Consider the following 23,864-nt stretch of genomic DNA (forward strand, 5'->3'; position numbering starts at 1 on the left):
TTCTCTCACTCTCCCACCCCAGAGAAAAAGCTCTTACCCCTCCATTTCAACTCACCCCTAGGGTGATGAGTTCTCTAGACTCTCCACCATCCAGCTTCTTCCAGAAAAGTGGACCCAAGTCAGTCTTGTCTAGGATAGTTCGAATAGGCTGGGACTAGATGTTACAGCTGTGTGCATGTGTACTGTGGCTGCTGGTCTGACAAGGGTGGTCTGGGGGCTCCTTGGACGTCCCCAGAAAGTCACTTCTTTATATCCCTCCTAGGCCAGGCTAGTGCTGGGAGCTGGTAGGTTCCACTTAGATCACCAGAGAGGATCTTGGCCCTAATTCCTGATTCAATGTGCCCCAATCTCTGCAGCTTGCTGGGTAAGCGTCTAGAGCCCCAGAACTTCAGCAGATGTTGGTCTCAGCACAATGTATCTGCGTATTACACATCAGACTCCCACCAACACATACACCATTAGTGCACAATTACACACACTCATACACAACCACACCCACCCACCTGCAGTGACTGTCTCCTCCAATGATCCACACTCCCCACTAAATTTACTCCCCCAATTACATTCTGTCACACGCAAGTAAAGTAAATACAGGAAAAATGCATAGCTCACACACGATTATGTCTCACAAAAAATTACACCCATACAATTAAAGATGATCCACTTCACAAGCAATCACATTTAACAAAAATAGATTTACAAAGAGAAACTAATATTCTCCTAAACATTTAACACCATTCACACATCATCACCAAAATGGTTGATTAGACAATTACCCAAAAAGAAACAGTCGCATTGCGCACATGGTTACACACACATCATTACAAGCCTGTGCATACAATGATAGTTTCGATTTGCAACTTAAGCAGAAACAAGCATTTACACGAAAGAATTGCAAACACAATTATACACTTGGATACTATTATAAATATTCACTATCAGTAACAGCCTGATTGCTCACATTATCACAAACACAACACACACACACACAACACACACACACACGTGTGCGCACGCATGCGCGTGATTCTCACACCCAAAGAAATTACATCCTCTCAGGCACTGGCAATCCCAGGAGAGCCTGGCTCTCCCTGCTCTCCTCAACTCTGCTTTCTCTCCATCTGTCATACTCCTTTCCTCTCTCCAGAGCCTTAGGGTCCTGTCCCACAACATGTCTCTCAAGTTCAGGTACCAAGGGCTGCCCCCGAAGCATCAGCTCGCACCAAACCCAAGTGGCTGAAGGACGCTGGGGTCTGCAAGGATCAGGCAGCCCTGACTCCGGATACGGAGGCTTTTATTTATTTTTCCACATAAATTACACAAGCACTTTATAAAATGGTTACACAGAAAACACCTTATAAGTGCAGAACTTAACACTCCACCCCAAACGGGATCCGGAGAAACGGGCTGCATTTATGTGAAAACCTGTCTGTGCAGACCTGGGTTGGGCTGGGATGTGTGGTGGGGGCTTGGCAGACCAAGTGAGGCTGTTGTGGCTGTTGTGTATGGGGTAGTGTGTCACATTGCGGCCATGGCCTTGTGTTTGTGATGGAGGGAGTACTATGCTGTTCAGGATGAGTCTGCGTCACCCCTGGCCTGTGCCTGATGGTGAGGTCCAGGGTGTAAACACTGTGACCCTGTATGTGTATGACACTCTGCCATAGATGCCCATGTGTGGCTCTGGGGTGACACCAGGAGGGACAGTGACATCACCTCTGTGTAGGCCTATGGGTTTCCGTGTGTGATGAGAAGTGGGTCACAGAGAAGGAGTTTCCCAGAGCAAATTCAGATGACAGCCTGGGACTCCAGAAGCTGTACCTCCCTTGCCTCTCTCTGGATCCCATATTAAAAATTAAAATAAAATGAAAGAAAAAAGCAGAGATTTCTTAACAGTTCAGATGGGTGTGGGACGCGTCTGGGAGTGGGGTGCGTGTCCTTGCCCCTTGAGCTCTTCCACTGAAGAGAAAACGGTGTCAGCACAAATTCAGGGGCCCTTCGGGGCCTTGCAAGGGCAGTGTTCCCCTCCTGGGTGCAGTCTGAGGCAGAAAGGGGTGGGGAGGAGTCCTGGCTCTCAGGCGTCAGTGACCCCTGAGTGGGCCTAGGGTCCCACAGGGCAGAATGGGCAGGCTCACTCGCAGGCCGACGCCACTGACGTGACGCTGGTGATTTTGGTCGAGTCGTCAGACCATGGCTGCAGATTCTGCAGGGCGAACAGCGACGAGTTGTGCACGCACAGAGGGTCGGCGGGCAGCGGCTGTGCCAGGCTCTTCTGGAAGGCCTCCTGCTGCAACTGCAGGAGGATGCGGTTCGCTTGCTGCCTCTCTGCCTCCCGCTCCTCCGCAGTCTGCCGTCTGCACCAGGAACAAGCCATTACTTGCCAGGAGCACTGACCCGGCTCCCGCGTGTGCCCAGATCCCGGTGCGTTCCCAGAAGATAAACTGAATGAGCACTGCTCGCCTTTGCAGTCCCCAGATCCAGCTTGCGCCCCTATAACACGTTCCCTTCTTTTGAGAGTCCTGACTCCGGCAAAGACTGGAAACCCCCAAAGTGGATGGAGCCAAGGCATCCCGAAGGAGCAGTGGGAAAGTCTGCAAGGCCCAAACAGCTGGGACTCCCCATCCACGCGGAGTGCCCACACCCCGCAGACTTCACGAGGGGCAGCCAGGGATAAGATGGCATCTCATCTCCACCCAGCCCTCAGGGAGACCAGGTGCCATTCCAAGCCCGTGGGCTCTCACTCTACCCACAAGTCCAGGGCAGAGAGGCCAGGGCCAGCGGCTCTGATCTGCTCCGTCTCTTGCCTCCCTCTGTCTGCCAATGTCTTCTAGGCCTTGCGCCTCCTGTGCGGAGCCCTGTGCCCTGCCGGGGCTCCTGCTGGACCCACTGGCTTCCTCTGAGGCAGTTCAGGGAGGCGATGACTCACTTATTCCATTTAATGCCGCCCCTCCACCCTGTCAACTGAGATCAAACGTCTGTCTCTAAGGTGGACAGACCTAATGGGAGTCTCCAGGGCCTTCAGAAGCAATTTGTGCGCGATCGATGAAGCCGTGCGAAGCCTGCAAGGGCCTCTTCCAGCAGCGGCTACTGACCTGCTCTGGGCCGCCTTTTCTTGACTCTGTGTAGCTTTCTGTCTCTCCTCTTTCCCTTCCCTTCTGCATTTCAAACGGCCTGAATATTTCTCTTTTATGCTTTGTGTCTTATCTCTGGTTTTCTCTCCTCCCCACCCACTTGGTTCTCTCTGAATTAAAGGAATTTGTTTGAAACGAAAATGGTGGTTTCAGTCATCCATTGCTTTTCTTTATTACACATAAATAAGATTTCTGCAGGCTGCCCGTTTTTCTCCTTTTTTTCCTTGAGCGGGGTCCCTATCCCTCCCCACCTCCAAAACTGGTTGTGTTTCAGTTACTCCCTTTGCCTGCCTCTGTCTTCCTTTCTCTGTGGCCCTCTCTCTGGGAGGCCCGCCAGGCTGCCTCCCCTCCCCTGGGCCCGCAGCCCTCAACAGGCCTTGGAAACCGGAGTCCCCCTAACCCCCAGCAAGCCCTGGCTCCCTCTACAGCGTCCCAAGGTCTGAGGCCGCAACCCCCACTCTTCCCCAGCGGCAGGAATGTTGGGGGGTGCGGTAGACTCGCGGGGCCAGGGCTTCCTTTGTAGCCCCGAAGGCGGAATCCCAGGCAGATTCCTCGCCTTCGTTCAGAAAAAGAGGAAACTCCAATTCCTTCCTCCTGCCCCAAGGCCCGCCCGTCTCGGCGCCGCCAACTTCGCCCAGACTCTCCCGCGCTGCCCTACCGGGCCTGAGCTAGGGGAAAAACTCCGGCGGGCGAGAGCCGAATGTGCGGGAGGGTGCAGGGTGCGGGAGGGTGCAGGGTGCCAGAGTGTGGAGCCGGAGAAAGCGTCAGTGCGCGCGGAGACGGAAGCTGCCTGGGAATGTGGGGGGCGTTTCACGGCCTTGAGCGTAAATGTGAAAAACAAACAAACAAAAAGCCCAATGCTTAGTAACTGAAGTTGTGGCTATGGGATAAGGGAAAATTCTCCTTCTCACACACACCCATCTGCTCCTAATTGATTCCTCTTTCAGTGGGACCCGCGAAAGCCCGCCGCAGCCGGCGAGGATTGATTTTCTCCTTACAGGGTAGGGACCGGCTGCGCAAAGGCCGGGCGTCTGGGGAGGAGGCCGTCAGCAGGGCCGCGGTCTGGGGCCCCAGACGCTCTGCCGGGAGCCCGGTTGGAGCGCTGCAACAAGGTGCGGGTCGTTCTGCCTCCAGTCTCCGGAACAGAGCAGAATTTCATAAGCAAGAGTTTGCGCAAATACAAAGCTCCCCAGGACTCACAAAGCCCAGGATCCCGGACTGCGTGGAGTGTACCAAGCGGCCCGTTTGCCCTAGCGGCGGAGACCTGCCGCGTCTACGCGGGCAGAGTGTGCCAGCCAAAGTGTGAAGCCTCGTTTAAAACAGAGCCAGGGCTCTTCAGCCCCAGCCCGGCTACGGCCTCTGTTGCTTCCAGTTCCCCGCAAACCTAGCGGGAACCCGCTCCTCCAAAAGGATCAGAAACCGCGAGTGGAAACGAACCGAGAGCTGCCTGAGACCGCGCGGCTCGCGGGCGGCCGGCCCGCCCCGCTTGCTCACCTCCACTTTGTTCGCCGGTTCTGGAACCACGTTTTGACCTGCGCGTCGGTCATTTTGAGCGCCTTGGCCAGGGCGGCGCGCTCGGCCGAGGCCAGGTACTTCTGTCGGTGGAAGCGCTTCTCCAGCTCGCATATCTGCAGGCGTGTGAAGGACGTGCGCGGCTTTTTCTTCTTGGGGGGCGTCCGGTTCTGATAGGGGTGACCTATACGGCGTGTTACAGTGAAGGGTGAGAGGGCCACTGGAGCGGGAGACAGACAGACGGCAGAGGCAAGCGGCAGAGCGTCAGGAAGCGTCCCAGGCCCAACACCCCGCGAGTCAGCGAGCGCAGCAGCTGAACCCCAACGAGCAGGGCCGGGATCCTCCCGTTAGCCCTCAGCGCCAAACCCACGGCGGGAAACGGCCCCCTCCTGCCCGCCAGTCCGACGCCGGCTCGCCACTACCACGGATGCCTCCCTAGCCCCGGGCTCCCTCGAGCCCAGCCACCTCCCTGCTGCCCCTCCTCCAGGGGCAGTCAAAGGCGAGCTAATGGTCGCCCTCTCCTCCCTTCAGTCAGCCCAGGCCTTCAGGCTCAGAGTAAGAGGCTCGAGCCCTTTTAAGGCCCTTGACTCTGGAACCCGACCTGAGCCTCCACCCACAGCAGCACACACCAACACAACATGCGATGGGGGCGAACCCACCGATCTATGCACCCGAACGGGACCAGACAAGCACAGGCATGGGACAAGCACACAGGACACAGAGCAACACAAGGCCACAGCCATACAATCGCTCAAACCTCCTTCATGCCTGACACAGTATTAGGGTCCCAAGGTAGACCCTAAGCCAAGTACCTTTCACCAGAGGCCCAGGACTAGTGGAGTCCGAGCTGCGGATTCCAGCAGAGCCCTTCAACAATGGCCTGGCCTGGGTGGGGAGTGGGATGCCCACCAGGCCCTGCTGCCCCAGGCCAGAGGAAACGTGAGTTGCGGCACTGGGGCCCCTCGAGTGAGGGCCCTTCCTGAAGTCTAGACCCAAGCAACTGTTCTTCCTCTGGATCCCAGCCCCCACCTCACTTCTGCTGTGGCCTGTGGCCCGAGTCTGGTCAGAAGCTGCAGGAGCAGTTTCCCTGGCCATGCTGCGGCCTGGAACAGAAGCAGGGAGCCAGGGGTGCCTTGGGGTCTTCTGGCCCACTGTCTAGCTCTCAGCAGCTTCTCCCAAGTAGTTGTGTACACACCCCTTCCACTGTTGGGCCCTTGAGCCTGGGGACCCCCCAGGAGTTCCTGTCTCTGCCAGCAGAGGCTGGTGCCTCCTGCCTCTCCTCTCTAGGGCCCAGCTGGCTAACCCAGGCTCAGTTTGTGGTTGCTTCCAGCCCCGGACGGCAGGATCCGAGGATCATGGTCTAGGATCCAGGGAACACTAAGGGGAGCAGGAAGTGAGAATGGGGGAAGGGACCCACGCCAGAAGGAGAGCTGAGTGCCCAGAGCGGAAACAGGAGCCACGACCAGCAGAGGAAGGCAGGAGCGGGCAGCAGAGAAAGTGGCAGCGGCCACCACCTGGTACCTAATGTCCTGGGAGTAGCCCTGCTGCCACTGATCACCGGCCTGCCGGTGCATTATTCCTGCCTGGGCCCCGGGGTAGGACACCCAGCTGGGGCAGAACGAAAATGAATAGCTAGCTATCCTGGGCAGCTATGCCCCAGTGCCACCCACCCAGACGAAGTCTGCTATCTGGAAAAAAAAAAGGGCCTCTGGCTCTGCTGATTTTCTGGGGCCTCCACTGGGCCTGCAGCACCACAGGCACCGGAACTAGGAACTCGAAGTGCATGTGTGCGGGGGACTAGAGGTGGGGGAACCTGTTATTTTCTTGTGTCTGATCCTGGGGCTCACTTCTTCGGTCCTAGGACAGCAGCCAGGACAGAAGAAACTGTTCTCATTGCACCCCTTTCTCGGAGATTCCCAGGCCTGGAATAGCTGGAGAAGGTGGTACCGAATCTACGGCCTCCTTCTCTCTGCCTGACTGGGCCATGGATCCTGAGAGGGAACAAGGAAGAGCTTCTCTGAGCAGGAGTCCTTCGGGGGACAGAGAAGGGTCCAGACTGGGAGAACTCTTCAAGCATGGCGATTCCGCGATATAGAATCGGGCGGGCGGCTTATCTTGGGGAAAAGCGCCAAGAAGAGCTGGGCGACCTGGCGAGCAGAACCAGCTTTGGGGAGCCACCCGGCGGGGAAGGGGTAACACGGAGCCCGGGCCACGGCCAGGCGGGGCGAGCGCGGGCCGGACTCACCTGTGAACCTGTCCTTTGTGTATCTGCGGTTACTCTCCATCCAGGGGAAGGTGAGGCCAGTGAGGTTGTTGACGCCCGGCACGGCAGGCACAGAGGGCACGGTGGGCAAGCCGGTGGCCAGGGGCTGGGGGTGAGCCACGGCTCCGGCAAGCGGCCTGTGTGCGGGCACCCGGATCACCCCCGCAGCGCTGAGTGCCCCCGCACCGCCGCTGCTGCCGCCGCCGCCGCCGCCAGGACCCGGGCCGCCCGCCAAGGCCATGTTCACGTTGTAGGAGCCGGCCAGCGGACCCATGCTGCAGGCGCCGCCGCCGCCTGCCGGGCCTCCGGGGCCGCCGGGGCCTCCGGGGCCACCCGGACCTCCAGTGCCATAGGCTCCCGCGCCCCCAGCCCCCGCCCCGGCCGCGGAGCCCCCTCCGCCGTAAGTGTAGGCGCCTCCGACCAAGCAGCCAAGGCCGTATTCTCCGTCCTGGAGGCGTGAGGCGGGCCCCATGCAGCCACCCTGGTCCGGGCTGTTGAGGATCTGGTCGATACCGAAGCTGATGGGCTCTGCATGGCCCGGGTGGAGGTGGTGCGGACCCAGGTGCTCCATGGTGGCCCCGGCCCCACTGGGGGGCCCGGGCGGCGACGCTCGCTGCGCTTGGCTCCAGGAGCAGCTAGCAGGGGCGCGGAGGCAACAGCAGCTTCTGGCTGCGCCGAGACTTGGAAGCGAAGTGCGCAGAAGGGCTAAAGTAGGAGGGGGAGGGGAGGGTAAGGGGGGCGCCGTATTTTTCCCCTCTCCGGCTTCTCCTTCCCTGCTCCAGTTGCTCGCTCGCTGTTGACTCTGGGACATCAATCACCAGGCGAAAAAGCCCAGTGAGTGCGAGCTTCGCGGTGTTGGCTGGGTCTCTCCATTGGCTGTGCGCAGAGAGGAGCAGGGTGAATGACAGCGCGGGGGAGGGGAAGGGAGGGGGAGAAGAAGGCCAGAAGCCGAGGCATATACAGGAGCCAAAGATAGAGGGACGGAGACCAAGACTCGGGGTAGTTCTTGAAGAGACAGAAGACGGGAACAAGGAGAGGCTTAAAAGGAAAAGGAAAAAACAGGAAGCGACTATTCCCAGAGACGGACAGACAGACATCCCTAAGGAGGGTGAAGTCAGCTGTCTTCCCAGCCTGTTGGGAGCCATTCCCCACTTTCAACTGGGCCAGAGGAGTCCAGCCCGCCAGGCTTCTGAGGAAGGGATGTCCCTGCCCAACTGGAGAATCTCCCCAAGGGCTCAGCTGGGAAACACCTGTCACTCAACCAGGAGATTTACTCCAAACTTCAAGTCCAGCTTGTTAGGAAGTAGAAGATTGTCTACTACCCAGGTATGGAGCCCAGGCCCTGAGGCAGGACGGTGAGTTCAGGCTTGTCCTTCTTTAAAACACAAGCCTATGAATAACTGACTATATGTTATAAAAATCAGCAACCACCCCCCAACTCAGCATTCTTAGAGAAATTCAGGAAGGGAGCGTTTCCTGAAAGGCAGGCACAAGTCAAGAGGGTTGGTTTGGAGCCTGCTGCCAGGGTGCCCATGCCTCAACATACCCCTTTCCTTTTAAATAAACAGATGCCTCAAGAAGCAAAATCCTACTGGCTTTGAAAGAGGCAATTCCTACAATGTTTAAATGAATTCAACCAGATTGCTTTCCACCTAACGATTAGCCCAGGGTTGGCTATTCCAGGCAAGAAGGCTTTGGACTCTTGTCTTGGTTCGTGTTGTTTTCTTCCTTTTGGAATCTTGGGAGGGAGCCGTAGGGGCTTAAGGCCTTGGGGGCTAGGACTGTGGGACTAGGATCAGGGAAGTGCATCCAGGACAAATTTAGGCCTTTTCAACATTTTGCCAGTGGCTGTCTGGCTGAGAGCCCAAGAGAAAAGGAGGAAACTCCCTTTTTCTTCTTCCTCTCTTTCCTCTCTCCAGTGGAAAATGTTTGCTACCTTTTAGGAGCCAAGCTCTGGGAAAGGTGCAGGTTCTATTGCTTGGGATCTATTTCTGGTCCATTTCAGTTCAGTTTCAGATTAGATCTTTGGGTAGGTTCTGTTTCTATCTGGAAATATGCTAGAATGTGAAGGCTCACATTCTCTCCTCATCAAGTCTCATTGAAATCTATTTGCTTTGGCCATGTCTGTCACCTCCACTTGAAGAGCTCTTCTTGGAGGCAGAGAGTGGCTTATTCATTTCTGTTCTGTCCTGAAGAATACAGCCCCAAACAACAAAATATGTTCATCTTGGGTGAATAACGAATGAATGTATCTCTTTATTCAATATTTATTGAGTACTGTACTCACTATGTGTCAGGCACTGTTCTAAGCACGGGGTACATAGCAGTGAACAAAACAAAGGTCCTGACCTCATGAAGCTTACATTCTGTAGAGGGGGTCAGACAATAAGCAAGGAAGCAAATGCAACAAGCCAGATGTTAGTAAGTATTATGGAGAACAACATGAACTGTACACCAATCTTTGAGATGAGTATTCTCCCTATTTTACAAATGTGAGGAAAGCACCCTTCAGAATGGCTATGATTGGTGGGAATTAATATGGAGGAGCTAGATTCAACTTGCTTTTGTCAGTTAGCCTAGAAACCTAGGTGCTGGTTGGAAGTTCTGTGGGGAAAACCTTGTCTAAGCTCCAGCCAGGTGCACAAAGACCCACTCAAGACAAAGCCAAATGTGAAGTTGGTAGTTGTTTGCAAACACTAAGCAGAAACATGAGAGGGCTCTGCTCCCTCGCCAGTTCTGTTCTTCCCACTTACCCACTCCTGGTACTACATCCCTACCCAGGTACTACACCCCTACCCAGGTACTACACCCCTACCCAGGGAGTTCCATATCTTACTTTGGAAGTTGTCTGAACCTGAATAGATCTCTTCCTGCCTCTTATCTTGAGGGAACTAAATTGTTTTACAGAAATAAATTGTTTACTGAAAAACAGCTTTGTGCCAGGTACTGCCTCATACATATCTCATTTAAGACTCATAACAATCCTGTGAAGTTAATAGAAATGTCCCGGTTTTTTGTAATCGAGAGAATCGAATGAATGTTCATGGTAGTATCATTCATAATAGCCCCAAAGGGAAAACAACTCAGATGTCCCTCAACTGATGCATAGATAAACAAAATGTGTATATCCACACATGGAATATTCTTTAGCCATAAAAAGGAATAGAAGAGAAATGCCGGTTCATGCTATAACATGGATGAACCTAGGAGACTATTCTGCCAAATGAAAAAAGCCAAGCACAAAGGCCATCTATTGTATGATTCCATTTGTATGAAATGTCCAAAATAGGCAGATCCACAGAGGCAGAGACTAGATTAGTGGTTTTCAGGGGACGGCAGGGAATGGAAATTCACTGCTAATGGATACAGAATTCCCTTTGGAGTAATGAAAATATTCTGGAATTAGATAGTGGTGATGGTTACATAACTGTAAAAATGTTAAAACCCACCGAACTGTACATTTTAAAGGGGCTGAATATTGTAGCATATGAATTATATGTCATTTTTAAAAAGAAAAAATAGCTGGGTGCAGTGGCCTGTGCCTGTGGTTCCAGCTGCTCTGAAGTCTGAGGCTAAGGATCACTTGTGGCCAGGAGTTTGAGGCTACAATGTGCTATAACTGCACCTCTAGCCTGGGCATCAGAGCAATGCCCCATCTCTAATCAGAAAATGAAAACTGAGGCTCAGTGAAGAGAACAAACTTGCTCCAAGTCCTATAGACAGAGAGGATTGATCTGGAATCTCAAAACCTGAGCTATTTTCCTTGTTTGAGGCTGAAAACTATAGGGAGGGGTGCTGCAGATTCCTTTCAGGCTGGGCCCTAGTGGCCTCGCTCTTTTTAGTCTCACCACAGTTCTGCCTGCTGCAGTTAAAACACCATTTTGGTGTGAGTTGGTTGAAGGTAAAATTTACAAGACAAAAAAAAGAACACCTATCATTTCCAGCTCAGATGGCCTTCCAACCCTGCCTGTTCCAACCCTTCTGGCACCTGCCTGATCCACCCCTTGAACTCCTCGGATCTGGCATCAGTTGTCCAGGATACCTGGGAGGAGACTTTGCCCTTGCTGGCCCAGCTTCAGGTTGGCAGAAGTCACCACTACCTTGTACATGGCCCACTAAGACTGTCAAGATCTTATTAAAATTCAGCAACCCAGGGATATACTGACTTTCTCCTGCTGTCACAGCCACTTCCTTGACTGATTTCTTCCTCCCCCCGCCACCTTTTCTGTTTATCAGAGTCAACTTTTATCCCAATTGGGGATATCCCCAACTTTTACCCTCAATGAGGTGCTGGGGTTTTGTGAGTCAGCTTAATCCCACCCTTTGTTTTCCAATAGGGTATTTGCTGGGGGCCAAGACTACCCTCTCTGTCCGTTCCTCACCTAGAAAGACCAGAGGGTCAGGATTTGCTGGGCTCTGGCCCCCACCCCTTCTCCCGCAAGCAGTGTTGCCTGAGCACCATGTTGCAAGGTTGGGAAGTTTTCTGAAACAGGAGAGGAGACTCACACAAGCCTATGTTCACCGCAGCTTCTGTGTTTCCACCGTGCTTTTGCATGCCTTGCAAAACAGCCCCGCTAGGAACGAGGAGGGAGGGGAAGAAAACCGGACTCATGGAGCACCTGCCATGTGCAAGGTGCCTTCAATCGCGAGAATGATCTCTCCGCTCATGTTTAACTAATCCTGTGATGTGGTTTTTGTTATCTCCATTTTACAGATGAGAAAACCGAGGCACTGAAAGCTGGAAAGGGGCAGAGACCAGACTCAAACACTACTTTACTGACTCTGCTCATTACAAGCTGCTTCCTTAAGCCTAAACTTGGCTCTTGCCTCACAGGACTATCTTGCAGGAACCTAGGTGAGTTGCAGATCCTTCTCTCCAGTTCTGAGGCCACCTGGTAACGCCCTTCCCCCAAGCACCGGCTCCCCCTGGCCTGCAGAATAAAAAAGTGCCTCCAATTAAAAGGAGAGCAGCTGGGGCTGGGGCTGGGGCTGGGGCTGGGGCTGGGGCTGGGGCCAGGGCTGGGGGAGGAGGAAAGGACGGGCCCAGCCCAGGGGGAGGCCCCTGTGGATCCCACAAGGTCTCCTCCTCCCTGCTCTGAAAGAGACCCCCGGGCCAGGGGTTGTCCTTTAGCTTACGGGTATGTGTGGAAACTTAATTACTTTGTGTTTGTGGGACCTTGCATCCATGAGGGGAAAGCTGGATGGGAAAGCGTGTGTGACAGTCAGGATTGAGAGGGCTGTGCAGATGTCCTGAGCATGTCTTTAAGAGATAATTTTAACAGTTTATTCAATGAATAATTATGGAGTGTCTAGTATGTATCAGGCACTGTGTTAAGCTGTTGGGATACAAGTGGAAGCAAAACGCATGTCAGTAAGAGTGTTGGAGGAGAAGAAGGGAGTCTGGGTATGTTGTACCACTGCATTTTGTCATGTGAGGATGTGTGTGTCAGTGACAATGCAAGTGAATGTGTTTTCTGTAGTAGGATAAGTATGTGTTTACAACTGTTCCTCTGTAGAGAGTGCTTGTGATGGGGTGAGGGCATCCCTCTGCTATGACTGTGTGCTGCAGATGGTGTGTATCGTTGGAGGGATGTCTTTTAATCCAATGGAATTGTCAGGGAAGTGGCCGTGTAGGGGCCTGTGGTTGTGAGGAGGGAGACACAGGGCATACCCAATGGATATATAGTAGGGAAAGGGGGCTGAGAAATATGTAAAGGGATATGTAACAGGAAGTGGTCCATGGTGGAGTCAATGATGTCCTAGTACCAAAGGTGTTCCCACTGCCTTCCCACCTGTCTCAGAAAAGAGGCAGAAAACTTTCCCCGCTGTGGGAGAGGCAGGATCACCTGGGGACTTAGGGACTTAGAGATGCAGTAAAGGGCACTGTAACTCCAGGAGCCCTGGGTTGGGGAGGATGGTCTCTAGGAGCCTAGACTGGGGAGGGGGACAGTGAGTAGGTCAAGTGATTCAACTCAATGAGTCCTCAGGGTTGGGGGTGTTCCAGGGCCAGCCCCTGTACCCCCACCCAATTCTTACATGAGATATGGAGGACCTCTCCTGGGACACACACGCATTTTCCCATCAGTGGAGGGACCCTGAATGGATAGAGGACAGATGGACAGGAGACAGACATGTCCCTGCTGTGGGCCACACTTTAGCTGTCATCCTGTGTAGTGGTAGGCAATTTCCCTCTCTTCCCCTGTCTACTCCCCTCAATCAGAGCCCAGCAGGTGGATGCGTCAGAGATAGGGTGCTTCTGTAGAGATCCCTTCCCTCCACTGCCTCCCCTCCCTGCTTGGCTTCTGACCCTAAAGGAAGCTGTTGGCCTCATTACCCCTGGGCATTGAGCTAAGGCCTCAAGTGTCTGACTATGTCCTTCCCAAGGGAGGCCCAGAGACCCTCAGGTTCCACAATCCATCCAGCACCGTCTTGACCATGGTGCCCTTGATTAAGGAATCTCCCATCCTGAGTAACCTCCAAGTATGCCAGAAGCCTGGAAAGGGGCAGGCAGGGAGTGGGCTAAGAGAAGGCTTAGGGCAGGACAGACCCCCATGACCCTGCTCTCCCCAGACAGCTCTCAAAGGGCTCCCTGGGCACAGAGCTCAGAGTCCCACCAGTGGGTCCCAGTAGGGCAGCTGAGCTTAGGACCAAAGGCTGTGGGCCGGCCTCAACCTCTGTCATCCTTAGTGTCTACCTTGGCTCCACTCTGCTGGCCAGGTGGGCCCGTCCTGGGTCCGGAAGCCAAGCCTTGCGCTGAGGTGTGGGAGAGGATGAGGAAGCCGAGAGAGCACCAGGCTATTATGGGGCCAGGCCTCTGAGGGCCCCACTGCCTTCCAAGAACCACCCTGTTCCCTCCTGGGGTTGGCAAGCTCCCTTTGCTGTCTGCAGAAAGGACCTCTACAGGTGTGCAGATCCCTCATTCTGCCTGTGTGCAGTAAAACAGAGGAAGGAGGCAAGCTTTCCAGCTGGGCAGGTGATGGCCCTGCAGTCGCCAGATCTACCCAGATTTCTCATCTCAATTCCTTGCCTCTGCTGGGGGTGCAGATTTGGCCTCAGAGTAAGGATGGGTGAAGACACCCAAGTGCACGAAAACCACCTTCCCAGGGGACCCAATCCTGAGCTGTGGCTGGGGAGATAGAGGTGAGGGTCATGCAGTCCCTCCTAGGTGCTAGGGCTGCCTTGACACAGGCAGGTCTAATTATTATTTCAGGGGGTGCTCAGGACTGTTTGCACATTGGAAGCTGCGGCTCCTGCTGAGCCAGGGCTGGACTATGTTGGGAGTGGAAAACCGACTGGGACCCTCCTCAAGATGAGAGGGCCTAGCTACCCAGACCTCTGCCTCCACCCTAAGCCTGCTGGAGTTCAGGTTGGATATTAATTTGCCAAGCTTCTCCTCCACCAGAAAAGCAAGGCGGGGTGGGGAGTGGTGGGGAAAATGGTCTCAGTTGAGGACACCCAGCTGCTGGCCAGTGGTAGTGGTGGTAGAGGAGGTTAACATGTTTCCCAAGGTGTTCGGACTGCACACCGAAGCACAGCATATACACCAATGGTGACACAGAAATACTCAACTCCCGAATATTTCCAGACACAGGCTTGGCACAGATGCAACAGGCTCACACGCAGGTGCACACACCGCCACTCACCTTGCACACGAACACGAACTCGGTGGTGTGCAGTCCCCACAGGCACCCACAAAACCTGCATGCACCCATGTGCAGATGCCCACAGACACACCCACCCCATTCACATTCCCTGCAGCACAGATCCAGAACCAAACCAAACCCTCTCCCTCCGTGCACACAGCCCTAGGTCACTGGTACACAGGTACACACAGACACACCCAACCACACGTCTACAGATTTACAGGCACGCTCACTTCCACACAGACCTTCCTGCTCAGATAACACAAAATGAAACAAAACAAAACACAAAAGCAAAAACACCCCCTTCCCCTCACACATACTCTGACGATGGCCACAGGGAGCTCAAAAGCAACCACACAGTTTTCCAACTTTCCTGGAGAGACGAGGGTCGCCTTCCCTCGCAGAGAAGGAGGCGGGGCAGGGCAAGCCGCAGGTGCCAGAAGTGGGTGTGGGTAGGGAGAGCGTTAAAGGGGGAGGAACCGCATCCATATGCATGGTCTCCTCGCACAAAGAACAGCTGCCCAGAGCGGGAGCCCCGGCGGGCCCGGAGTCGCACGAAGGCGGCGGCGGTCCAGCTAATTGAATTAGGTCGGCCAGGCCCTGCCACCCGCGCGCCACCCGCGTCCGCTTTGCCACCCGTTCTCCGCCGCCGCAGGCGCTCCTTGGGTGCCGAGGGACGGATTGAGGGAAGGAGGCGTCTCCTCCTGAGCCCCGGCCCGAGGCGGCATCTCCCCGCGGAAATAATCCCATTGTCCCGGGGGCTGCGAGAGGCACTGGGCGCCCGGGATCCCCAACTGGACTGCGGCACTGTGATTAATGGGACGGCGACGAGGGAGCTGACACCGGGAGGGGGCCACGGCTCTCCTCCGCCCCGGCCTTCTCAGCTGCCCTCGTTCTGGCGCCCCTTCCCCACCAAAGTCGAGAAGCTAGAGCCAGGAGGGGAGGGGGCGGGTGTGAGGAAGGCCGCTGCTGGGAATTAGACCAGTTAGGGGCCTTTCTGAGTGTGGTGTGAGCGAAGCGGGTCTGGGTGTGCGGCCATGTGCCCGAGTGTGCAAAAGCATCCAGAGCTGTCAGCCCTGCGAGTGGAGTGGGATGCTGCCGGTGCGGATATGGTCAAGTGGACAGGTGCGCAGGGCGGGAATTATTAAAGCTGTGTTTAGTGAGGCATGGATGGGATTTGTAAGGAGACCAAGCTCCCATCCCTGGGGGCCACAGTAGCCCCAAGACCAGGGACTTGGGCCTGAATCCCAGCACTGCCCTGGGTACCACATAAAGTGACTGCTTGGCACCTCCTGTCCTCTCGGCTCAGATTTCTGCAGCCACCTCACCCTAGATCCGATCACCAGCAAGGTACAGTGGAGCTCCTGGCACCTCACTTTTCCCATTCTCCCCTACCTGCCATGGGCTCCCCCTTCCTGGGATGCCGCACCAGCAGTTTCTGTTCAGCCCTTCCACACTTGACATCCTTGGTATCTGGACTGTTTCAGTACTTGTAGCCCTTTTGAGGTTAGGCTCACAGATCCCCTCCCTGCCCCCCCAACCCCCCCTACACACAACACACACAAGAAGCCTCCGATAAGTGGCTGGAAAATAACTCCTCTGACCTAGGTGACCTGCAACTCCTAGAGCAGAGATTATGTCTGTGTGTCTGTCCCTGAACTGCAAATGCCTAGGGGCAGACCAGAGTCTCAGCTTGCAACCAGCAGACACCCACCCATAGGTGCTCTGGACACCAGTGAGACTTCCCTGGCTGTTGAGCTCAACCCAAGATTGGTGCAGACCAGGGTGTTCAGGTGAGGTGGCACGGGGCATGCTCCTGAGTCCCACCGGGCAACTTTGCCTTCTCCACTGCAAAGCTGGAGACCTGGTTCTGTATTGAGTGTACACGTGAGATGCCCTAGGGATCCAGGCTCAGGGCTCCCAGGGTGGTGGAAGAGGGAAACCTCCCTAGGAATCCCAGGCTGCAGTGGGTTTCAGGATCACTCCAGTGGCCAGCACAGCTGCAGCCAGGACCCCTGGTGGGGTGCCTCTCACCTGCTGCCACCCTTCTCTGCCCCCCTGCCCCTACTTGACCAAATCACTCACTTCGCCACCTCCACTGCCACCCCAGCCCCACTCCATTCAGTTCTGGAGTAGGTTTGGTCCCTGGCAAAAGAGAATTCCAACTAAGGGTGGGAGCTAACCAAAAACTGAGCCTCCCACTCACCAGAAGGACTCAATGCATCTGAGGTCTTTATGTCCCATTCGCCAGGGACCACCACCTGGGAGGGGTAACACCAGGGGGAGATGTGGCTGCTGCCCCTGCTGGCACATCCTCCACTCCTGCCCAGGACTCAGTGAGGTAGGTTGAGGAGGGAACTCTGGGCTGGGGGCGGCCAGGGGGACATCCAGAGGAGGCACAGCACCAACGCTAGATATTCTCGCAGGCCTACCGCCAGACTTGGGCGGCCAGTGCTCTATTTCTGGGGACTTTTACTGCAGCACCGAGATGAACAGTGACATTCCCCTCTCCCCTTTCATAAATATTGCATCTTCCCAATGCAATTACAGGAGATGGAACGGCATGAGCGTTTACTAAATAAGATTATGGGGTAATGCTAATGCAGTTTATGTCTGCGCTCTGACACCAGACAAACTCCCTATTAATAACCTCTCAATGAGGCGCGAGGCTCAGAACGCAGAGCCCATGGCTTCTGGGCCGCGCGCTCTGCTCCGTAAGAACGGCAGAAGCCTGGCCGCCTCACGCTGGGGCCGCGGCCTGCGCGCTCTCTCAGGGGTGCGGGGTTCCCAGCCTTTCCGGGCCTTTTGCCCAGGAGTTCCCTCTGCGCACCTTCTCCGGAGGCAGCCTCACCTCCTCTATTTATCCTCTATTTCTGCAGTAGTTTAGTCCCGGCTGGCGCTAAGCCTCTCTCTTCTAAATCCAGCTCAGAAACTGCTCAAGGCTCCGCATTGCCTGGGCGTTGGGACCCAAATCCCTTCCCCCTCCATTCAAGGCGCTGAACTTACTTTCATCTGTAGTACGTTGTCCCAATCGCTGGCTGCCCTTGGTCTTGTACAAACTGACAGAAACTCTCACACCTTCCCCAGTCATTCCTTGGGTGCAAAGCCCTGACAACCCCTATCCCGACGCTCAGTCCCCCAAAAAGAAAAGAAAATTTCTACTCTTACTTCAAAAGTGAAGTCAAAGTTCTGCCTTCCTGCACATTTTCAGAGCGCAATTAATGAGTCCCTCCTCAAGTGGCCGAGAGCACACAAACGTTCAAAACTATCATTTTTGACAAGGCGCAGTGGTTTGCATCTGTAATCTCAACACTTTGGGAGGCTGAGGTAGGAGATTTGCTTGAGCCTAGGAATTTGAGACTAGCCTGGGCAACATAGCAAGACTCCATCTCTACAAAAAATAAAAAATTAGCTGGCCATGGTGGTGCATGCCTATAGTCCCAGCTACTACAGAGGCCGAGGTGGGAGGGCCATTGAGCCGGGGAGCTCTAGGCTGAAGTAAGCCATGATTGTGCCACTCCACTCCAGCCTGGGTGACCCATTGAGACTCTGTCTCAAAAAACACAACACAACACAACGATCCTTTTTTCGATCATAGATTTGGAGTCACAGAGACATGGGTCTAGTCACAGGACACAGACTTATAGTCACACTGCTTTGATAGTGTGTTTGTAAACAGATCAATTAACTTCTCTGACTCTTGCGTTTCTTGCTTATGAGAGGCATAGTGGATTCTGTCTTCTAATTCATCAAGCCATTGTCAGTATCAACATAAAGATGAAACAGTGTAAACGTTTCCTAATTTATTGGGATATCTCTGTTTTTCTATCTTTCTTATAATTGCACTGACCTTTATGTATCAATCAGTATCAACATAAAGATGAAACAATGTAAACATTTCCAAATTTATTGGGGTATCTCTGTTTTCCTATCTTTCTTGTAATTGCACTAACCTTTATGTAAGATGTTTATCATCCCTATTGGTCCAGCCCTGTTCAGTTTTCCAGACTCAGTTGATGAGTTCCTCAGACATACTGTATGCCTTTCTTGCCTCCCTAACCCCTCTTCTTGAGTCTTCTTTAGGGTCCCATTGAGAGGGCAGGGCTAAGGCGATAGAGACAAGATCTGGGAAAATACGAGATCTGCACAGCAGAAAAGTGCAGACAGGATTTCAAGGTCAAGAGAGCCAGTCCCCTGCCTAGTTCTTGCCCTGCTGCCTGCTGGTCATTAACACAACCCCTGGTTTTTCTCGGCCTTCAAATAAAAAGACTATTTATGTCCAAGGACTCCTAATGAGGAACCAGGGAGGGGCTGGGGAGCCTGCAATCTCAGCAAAAGTTTCCCCACCTCAGAGGCCTCCCCTCCTTTTCTTCCCTCCTTCTCTTTGTGTCTGAAGTCAGCGAAAACTTTGAGCAGCTTCTGGAAGAAGAAAGCCTCTCTGCCTTTGGAGCAGGCAGAAGGGTAGGGGGCACTAGCAAGGCCTCTTTGTAGGCCTCCTGGAGCCCTCTCCAGCAGCCACCACCTTTCCATCAAGACCAAATTGTGCGGTCTTTGAAAGACCATAGGGGACAGGATGGGGCCCAGAGCCTGTTGGATGAGGGGGACAGGGAATGCTTTACCATATTCTTCTATCCCTTGCTCCTTAAAACTGGGGCTAGACCTAATCTGGCCAGCACATACTTACCCCCAGCTTCTACCCACCATTCTTGCTGTGGGCTATAAGTGTCTTTGCTAAATGCTGCAAACCTACCTGAATCTGCCTGGGGACATTTCTGACTGACCACAACATCCCTCTGCCTATTTATGAAGGATTAGACCTTTCTCTCTACCCCACCTCTCCTGGCCAGTATCCCTCCCAAGTCTTTTCTAAGTGGTCTGGGTATGGGAAACCTTCCTAACCAGGCCTTTCACATGACTTGTACGTGGTGTATAGACACACACACACACACACACACACACACACACACACATGACGGAGGTACATACAGACTCCTCACTCTCAAGAATATGTATGCAAACTCCTGAGCATAACACATTGTCTATCACTGAAGTCATGGGTCAAGCTATGCAGACATGCATCTGTACTGTCCCCCACTGGAAAGTATGCACTTAGAGATGCATACAGTCACACAGGTGTGCATGTCCACACAAAAGAACACACACACACAAATGCACAACTGATCAACATGCCAAGCATTGTTTCCAAAGATGATGCTTCCACAGACTATCCCAGAGTTTGCCAGGGTTGAAGAAAGTGGCTTCTGTTATCCTTGATGGGAATTCTGTGTACATGTCATAATGTGTTCAACATACTTGGGCCTTGTGCAAGTGTATAACAGTATTGGTAAAAACCGCACCCCAGAAGGTACCTGGGCTATAAGTCATCCCGGAGTACCTAGAGAAGTAGGAAGAGCAAAAATCTGAGCTGAGGGATGTGGCCTATTTATTGGCATCAGAACCTGCCCATCATCTGCACTCTGTAAGCCAACTGAAGAGCTTCAAACAGGAAGTAGGAACCTAGTGGGCAGACTCCAACAGGGTGTGAACTTTGAAAAAAGAAAGGAAGAAGCTATTTGGCTCTCTCTTAGGGAGTGGCTCTCAGTTCCAAAAAAGAGAAGGTGTGGTTACTTTGGGCCTGCTAAAGCCAGGCCTGACAGTGGCTGGGAAGAACAGCTGAGCTACACCAAATGGGTTTGTTTCCACCTCTGTGTACTTCGAGAATACCAATCAGGGCAAAGAGAAATGGACCAGAGTAAAGGGTGGGGCTTCAGGGAGCCAGAGTGGAGCCAGATTGGAGCCAAGTATAATGGAAAGACCAAAGGCATTGATATTTGGCCAACTGGGTTCAAATTCTTCCTCTGCAACTTCACTAGCTCTGTGATCCTGGGCAACACACTTAACTTCTCTGATCTGCTGTTTCCTCTTCTATGAAATGGAGATATGCTACCTATCCCATATGTTGTGGTGAAAGTTAAAGACATGCAAGACTGCATATCAAAAAAAAAAAGAAAAAGAAAGAAAGAAAGAAAGAAAAGATAAAAAGATTATCTGACTCAGTTTTCTCATCAGTAAAATGGAATAATAATAATAATGATTACCTCGTGAGCTTATTTCGAGAAGTCAGTGAGTTAGTATTTTGTAAAGTGCTTTGACTAGTACCCATCACATAATATAATACTGTTAAAATGTATGCTAAATAAATAAGAATAAGCCAGGTTCCCATGCTGACAGGGAACTGGGCTCTGAGAAGGTCTGGGGCAGCAGGGCTGCCACAGGTGGAGAGAGTGGTGGGCAGCCTGCCTCTGGTTTTGATATCCGTGCTCCTTGAAATCCCGTGCTCTTGGCTGGGCGCCGTGGCTCACGCCTGTAATCCTAGCACTTTGGGAGGCCGAGGCCAGTGGATCACTTGAGGCCAGCAGTTTAAGACCAGGCTGGCCAATTTGGCAAATCCCATCTCTACTAAAAATACAAAAATTAGCTGAGCGTGGTGGTGGGTGGCTGTACTCCCAGCTACGTGGAAGGCTGAGGCACAAGAATCCTTTCAACCTGGGATGTGGAGGTTGCAGTGAGCCAAGATCATGCCACTGCACTCCAGCCTGGGTAACAGAGAGACCCGAGCGGGGGTGGGGGCGGGTGGGCAGGAAGGAAAGAACCCTGTGCTCTCAAACTCCCCCTTTTGTCCTCAGGTAGCTGTGGCTTGTTTATCTTAGGAACAAGTTACCCTTTTAAGTCTTCATGCTGCTTAAGGGTTTGTAAGGGAAAAGTAGCTATTTCTTCATATGTTGCTGGTGGTGCTGCAAATTGGTTCCATCCTCCCCGGGTTATGTAACAAAAAGGGAATGTTCATAGCCTTTGATCAGACTATCCCACTTTTGAGACCATATCCCATGGAAATGAAAAGGCAATTTGTACAGATGTTTATAGCAGCACTGTTCATAATAGTTCAACCTTGGAAGCAATCCAAATACCCAACCCTAGGGAAATGGTTAAGTCGGCTAGGGAGCATCAGCGCGCAAGAATAGCACACAGCCCATCAAACTACTAAACCTGACACAGGAAAATGCTGCAATGTGCCACATTCTAGGTGAAGATGCCACGCGTTATAAAAATATCAGTATTCCCCAAGGCAATTCATAGACTTAATGCCCTACTAAACAAAAACTCATACTAGACATTTTCTTGAAACCCAGAGAAATAAAAAGATTCTACATTTCACATGAAAGAGTAAATAGGTGAACATGTCAAACAATTTTCTAAAGAGCAAGTCTGACCAGATGTTAAAGCATTTTGTTATAGGGTAATTGAATGGAAGCAATGTAGGGTAAACATCAAAATTGACATTTAAATCAATGGGACAGAATAGAGCCTAGAAATAGGCATAATCACACCTAAGAATTTAATATAGGCATTAGAAAACGGGAGAAGAACGTTACCAATAAATTATGTTGAGAAAAGCTTTACCATTTAAAAGTATAAGTTATTTTATATCATATAAAAATAAAAAAAGGCTAGGCAGAGAATTGGTGAATTCTCATACCTGTAATCACAGCACTTTGAGAGGCCAAGCTGGGCGGATCGCTTGAGCCCAGGAGTTCGAGACCAGCCTGGGCAACATGGTGAAACCATATCTACAGAAACAAAACAAAACAAAACAAAAACAGGCGTGGTGTCACATGCCTGTAGTCCCAGCTACTTAGGGGGCTAAGGTGGAAGGATTGCTTGAGCCCAGGAGGTTGAGGCTACAACGAGTTGTGATTGTGCCACTGCACTCCAGCCTGGGTGACAGAGTGAGAGACCTTGTCTCCATTTAAAAAAATAAAAATAAAAATCAACAGTGCATGCTGGGTGCAGTGGCTCATGCCTGCAATCCCAGCACTTTGGGAGGCTGAGGTGGGTAAATCGCCTGGGCTCATGAATTTGAGACCAGCCTGGGCAACATGACGAAATCCTTGTCTCTACAAAAAATACAAAAATTAGCTGGGGTTGGTGGTGCCATGCCTGTAGTCTCAGTTACTTAGGAGACTGAGGTGGAAGGATGACTTGAGCCTGGGAGGCTGAAGTTGCCATGAGCCGAGATGGTGCCACTGCCCTCTAGCCTGGGTGATAGAGCCAGACCTTATCTCAAAACAAAATGAAAACAAAACAACAACAAGCAATGCAATGTTAAATTTAAAAAATTTGAAGAAGATGGCGTATTTTTACTGATTAAACTCAGAAAAAGCACAGGTTTTAGCTTTTGTGTGTGTGTCTCACTCTTGCTCAGGCTGGTCTCAGCTGGTCTCAGGCTGGAGGGCATGTGATCCCAGCTCACTTCAGCCTCAAACTCCCAGGCTCAGGCAATTCTCCCACCTCAGCGTCTCAAGCAATGAGGACTACAGGTGCACACCACCAAGCCTGGTTGATTTTTGTATTTTTTGTAGAGAGGGGGTTTCACCATATTGCACAGGCTGGTCTCAAACTTCTGAGCTCAAGCAATCCACCTGCCTCAGCCTCCCCAAGTGCTTGGATTACAATTGTGAGCCACTATAGGTTTAACCTTAATAAAGATCAAGGGATGAAGCATTATGATTGATGTAAACAGCTGGTGTTTAATGCTGATGAAGTTTTTTGTTGCTGAGAAGATAGGAGCTCAGTAAAATGGGGGAGGGAGAGGGATGTGAGTGTTTACACCTTTCTGTCAGCCAGAGGAGACCTTGGTGCTGCTTGTAGAAGGTGCTGCTTGTGAAAGGACCATGCCTCTACCTGCTGTGGGTCAGATAGGGATCCTGGCAGCTGAGCTCCCGGGCGGCTAGCTGGGGATACTCACTCATCCTCCAATCCGACCCCAAGCCTGTGCTTTCCTGTCCCCAAACCAGACTCAGATAACTGCCAGCCACCTAGAAGCCAGACAGCCTGGGTGTCAAGTCCAATCTTCCACTTAAAAACTGGGCAAGGTCTGGCATGGTAGCTCACACCTGTAATCCCAGCACTTTGGGAGGCTGAGGCAGGCAGATCACCTGAGGTCAGGAGTTCAAGACCAGCCTGGCCAACAAGTCTCTACTAAAAATACAAAAATTAGCCAGGTGTGTTGGCGTGTGCCTGTAATCTCAGCTACTCCAGAGGCTGAGGCAGGAGAATCACTTGAACCCAGGAGGCAGAGGTTGCAGTGAGCCAAGATTGTGCCACTGCACTCCAGTCTGGGTGACAGAGCAAGACTACATCTCAAAAATAAATAAATAAATAGCCGGGCGCGGTGGCTCAAGCCTGTAATCCCAGCACTTTGGGAGGCCGAGGCGGGTGGATCACGAGGTCAAGAGATCGAGACCATCCTGGTCAACA

At 52.6% G+C, this 23,864-nt stretch overlaps 1 protein-coding gene and 1 long non-coding RNA gene across 2 annotated transcripts in view; one reads left to right on the top strand and one right to left on the bottom strand.

The window, feature by feature from the left end:
• Window positions 1-1,277: 1,277 nt before the first annotated feature.
• Window positions 1,278-8,510, bottom strand: TLX1 (T cell leukemia homeobox 1). Its single transcript, XM_017531210.2, has 3 exons — window positions 6,886-8,510; window positions 4,623-4,824; window positions 1,278-2,351 (listed from the first exon to the last, which is right to left on the bottom strand). Exons 1-3 carry the CDS (start codon window positions 7,712-7,714, stop codon window positions 2,129-2,131), a joined length of 1,254 nt encoding a protein of 417 aa, XP_017386699.1. The 5' UTR covers window positions 7,715-8,510; the 3' UTR covers window positions 1,278-2,128.
• Window positions 7,869-23,864, top strand: part of LOC108306345 — a 44,511-nt gene continuing 28,515 nt past the window's right edge. Inside the window, exons 1-2 of the long non-coding RNA XR_001826100.1 lie at window positions 7,869-8,229; window positions 11,618-11,758. This is a non-coding gene — a long non-coding RNA (uncharacterized LOC108306345). The remainder of the gene's footprint in view (window positions 8,230-11,617; window positions 11,759-23,864) is intronic.

The sequence above is a fragment of the Cebus imitator genome, unplaced genomic scaffold (genome assembly GCF_001604975.1).
Source record: "Cebus imitator isolate Cc_AM_T3 unplaced genomic scaffold, Cebus_imitator-1.0 Scaffold71, whole genome shotgun sequence".
Classification (NCBI taxonomy): Eukaryota; Metazoa; Chordata; class Mammalia; order Primates; family Cebidae; genus Cebus; species Cebus imitator.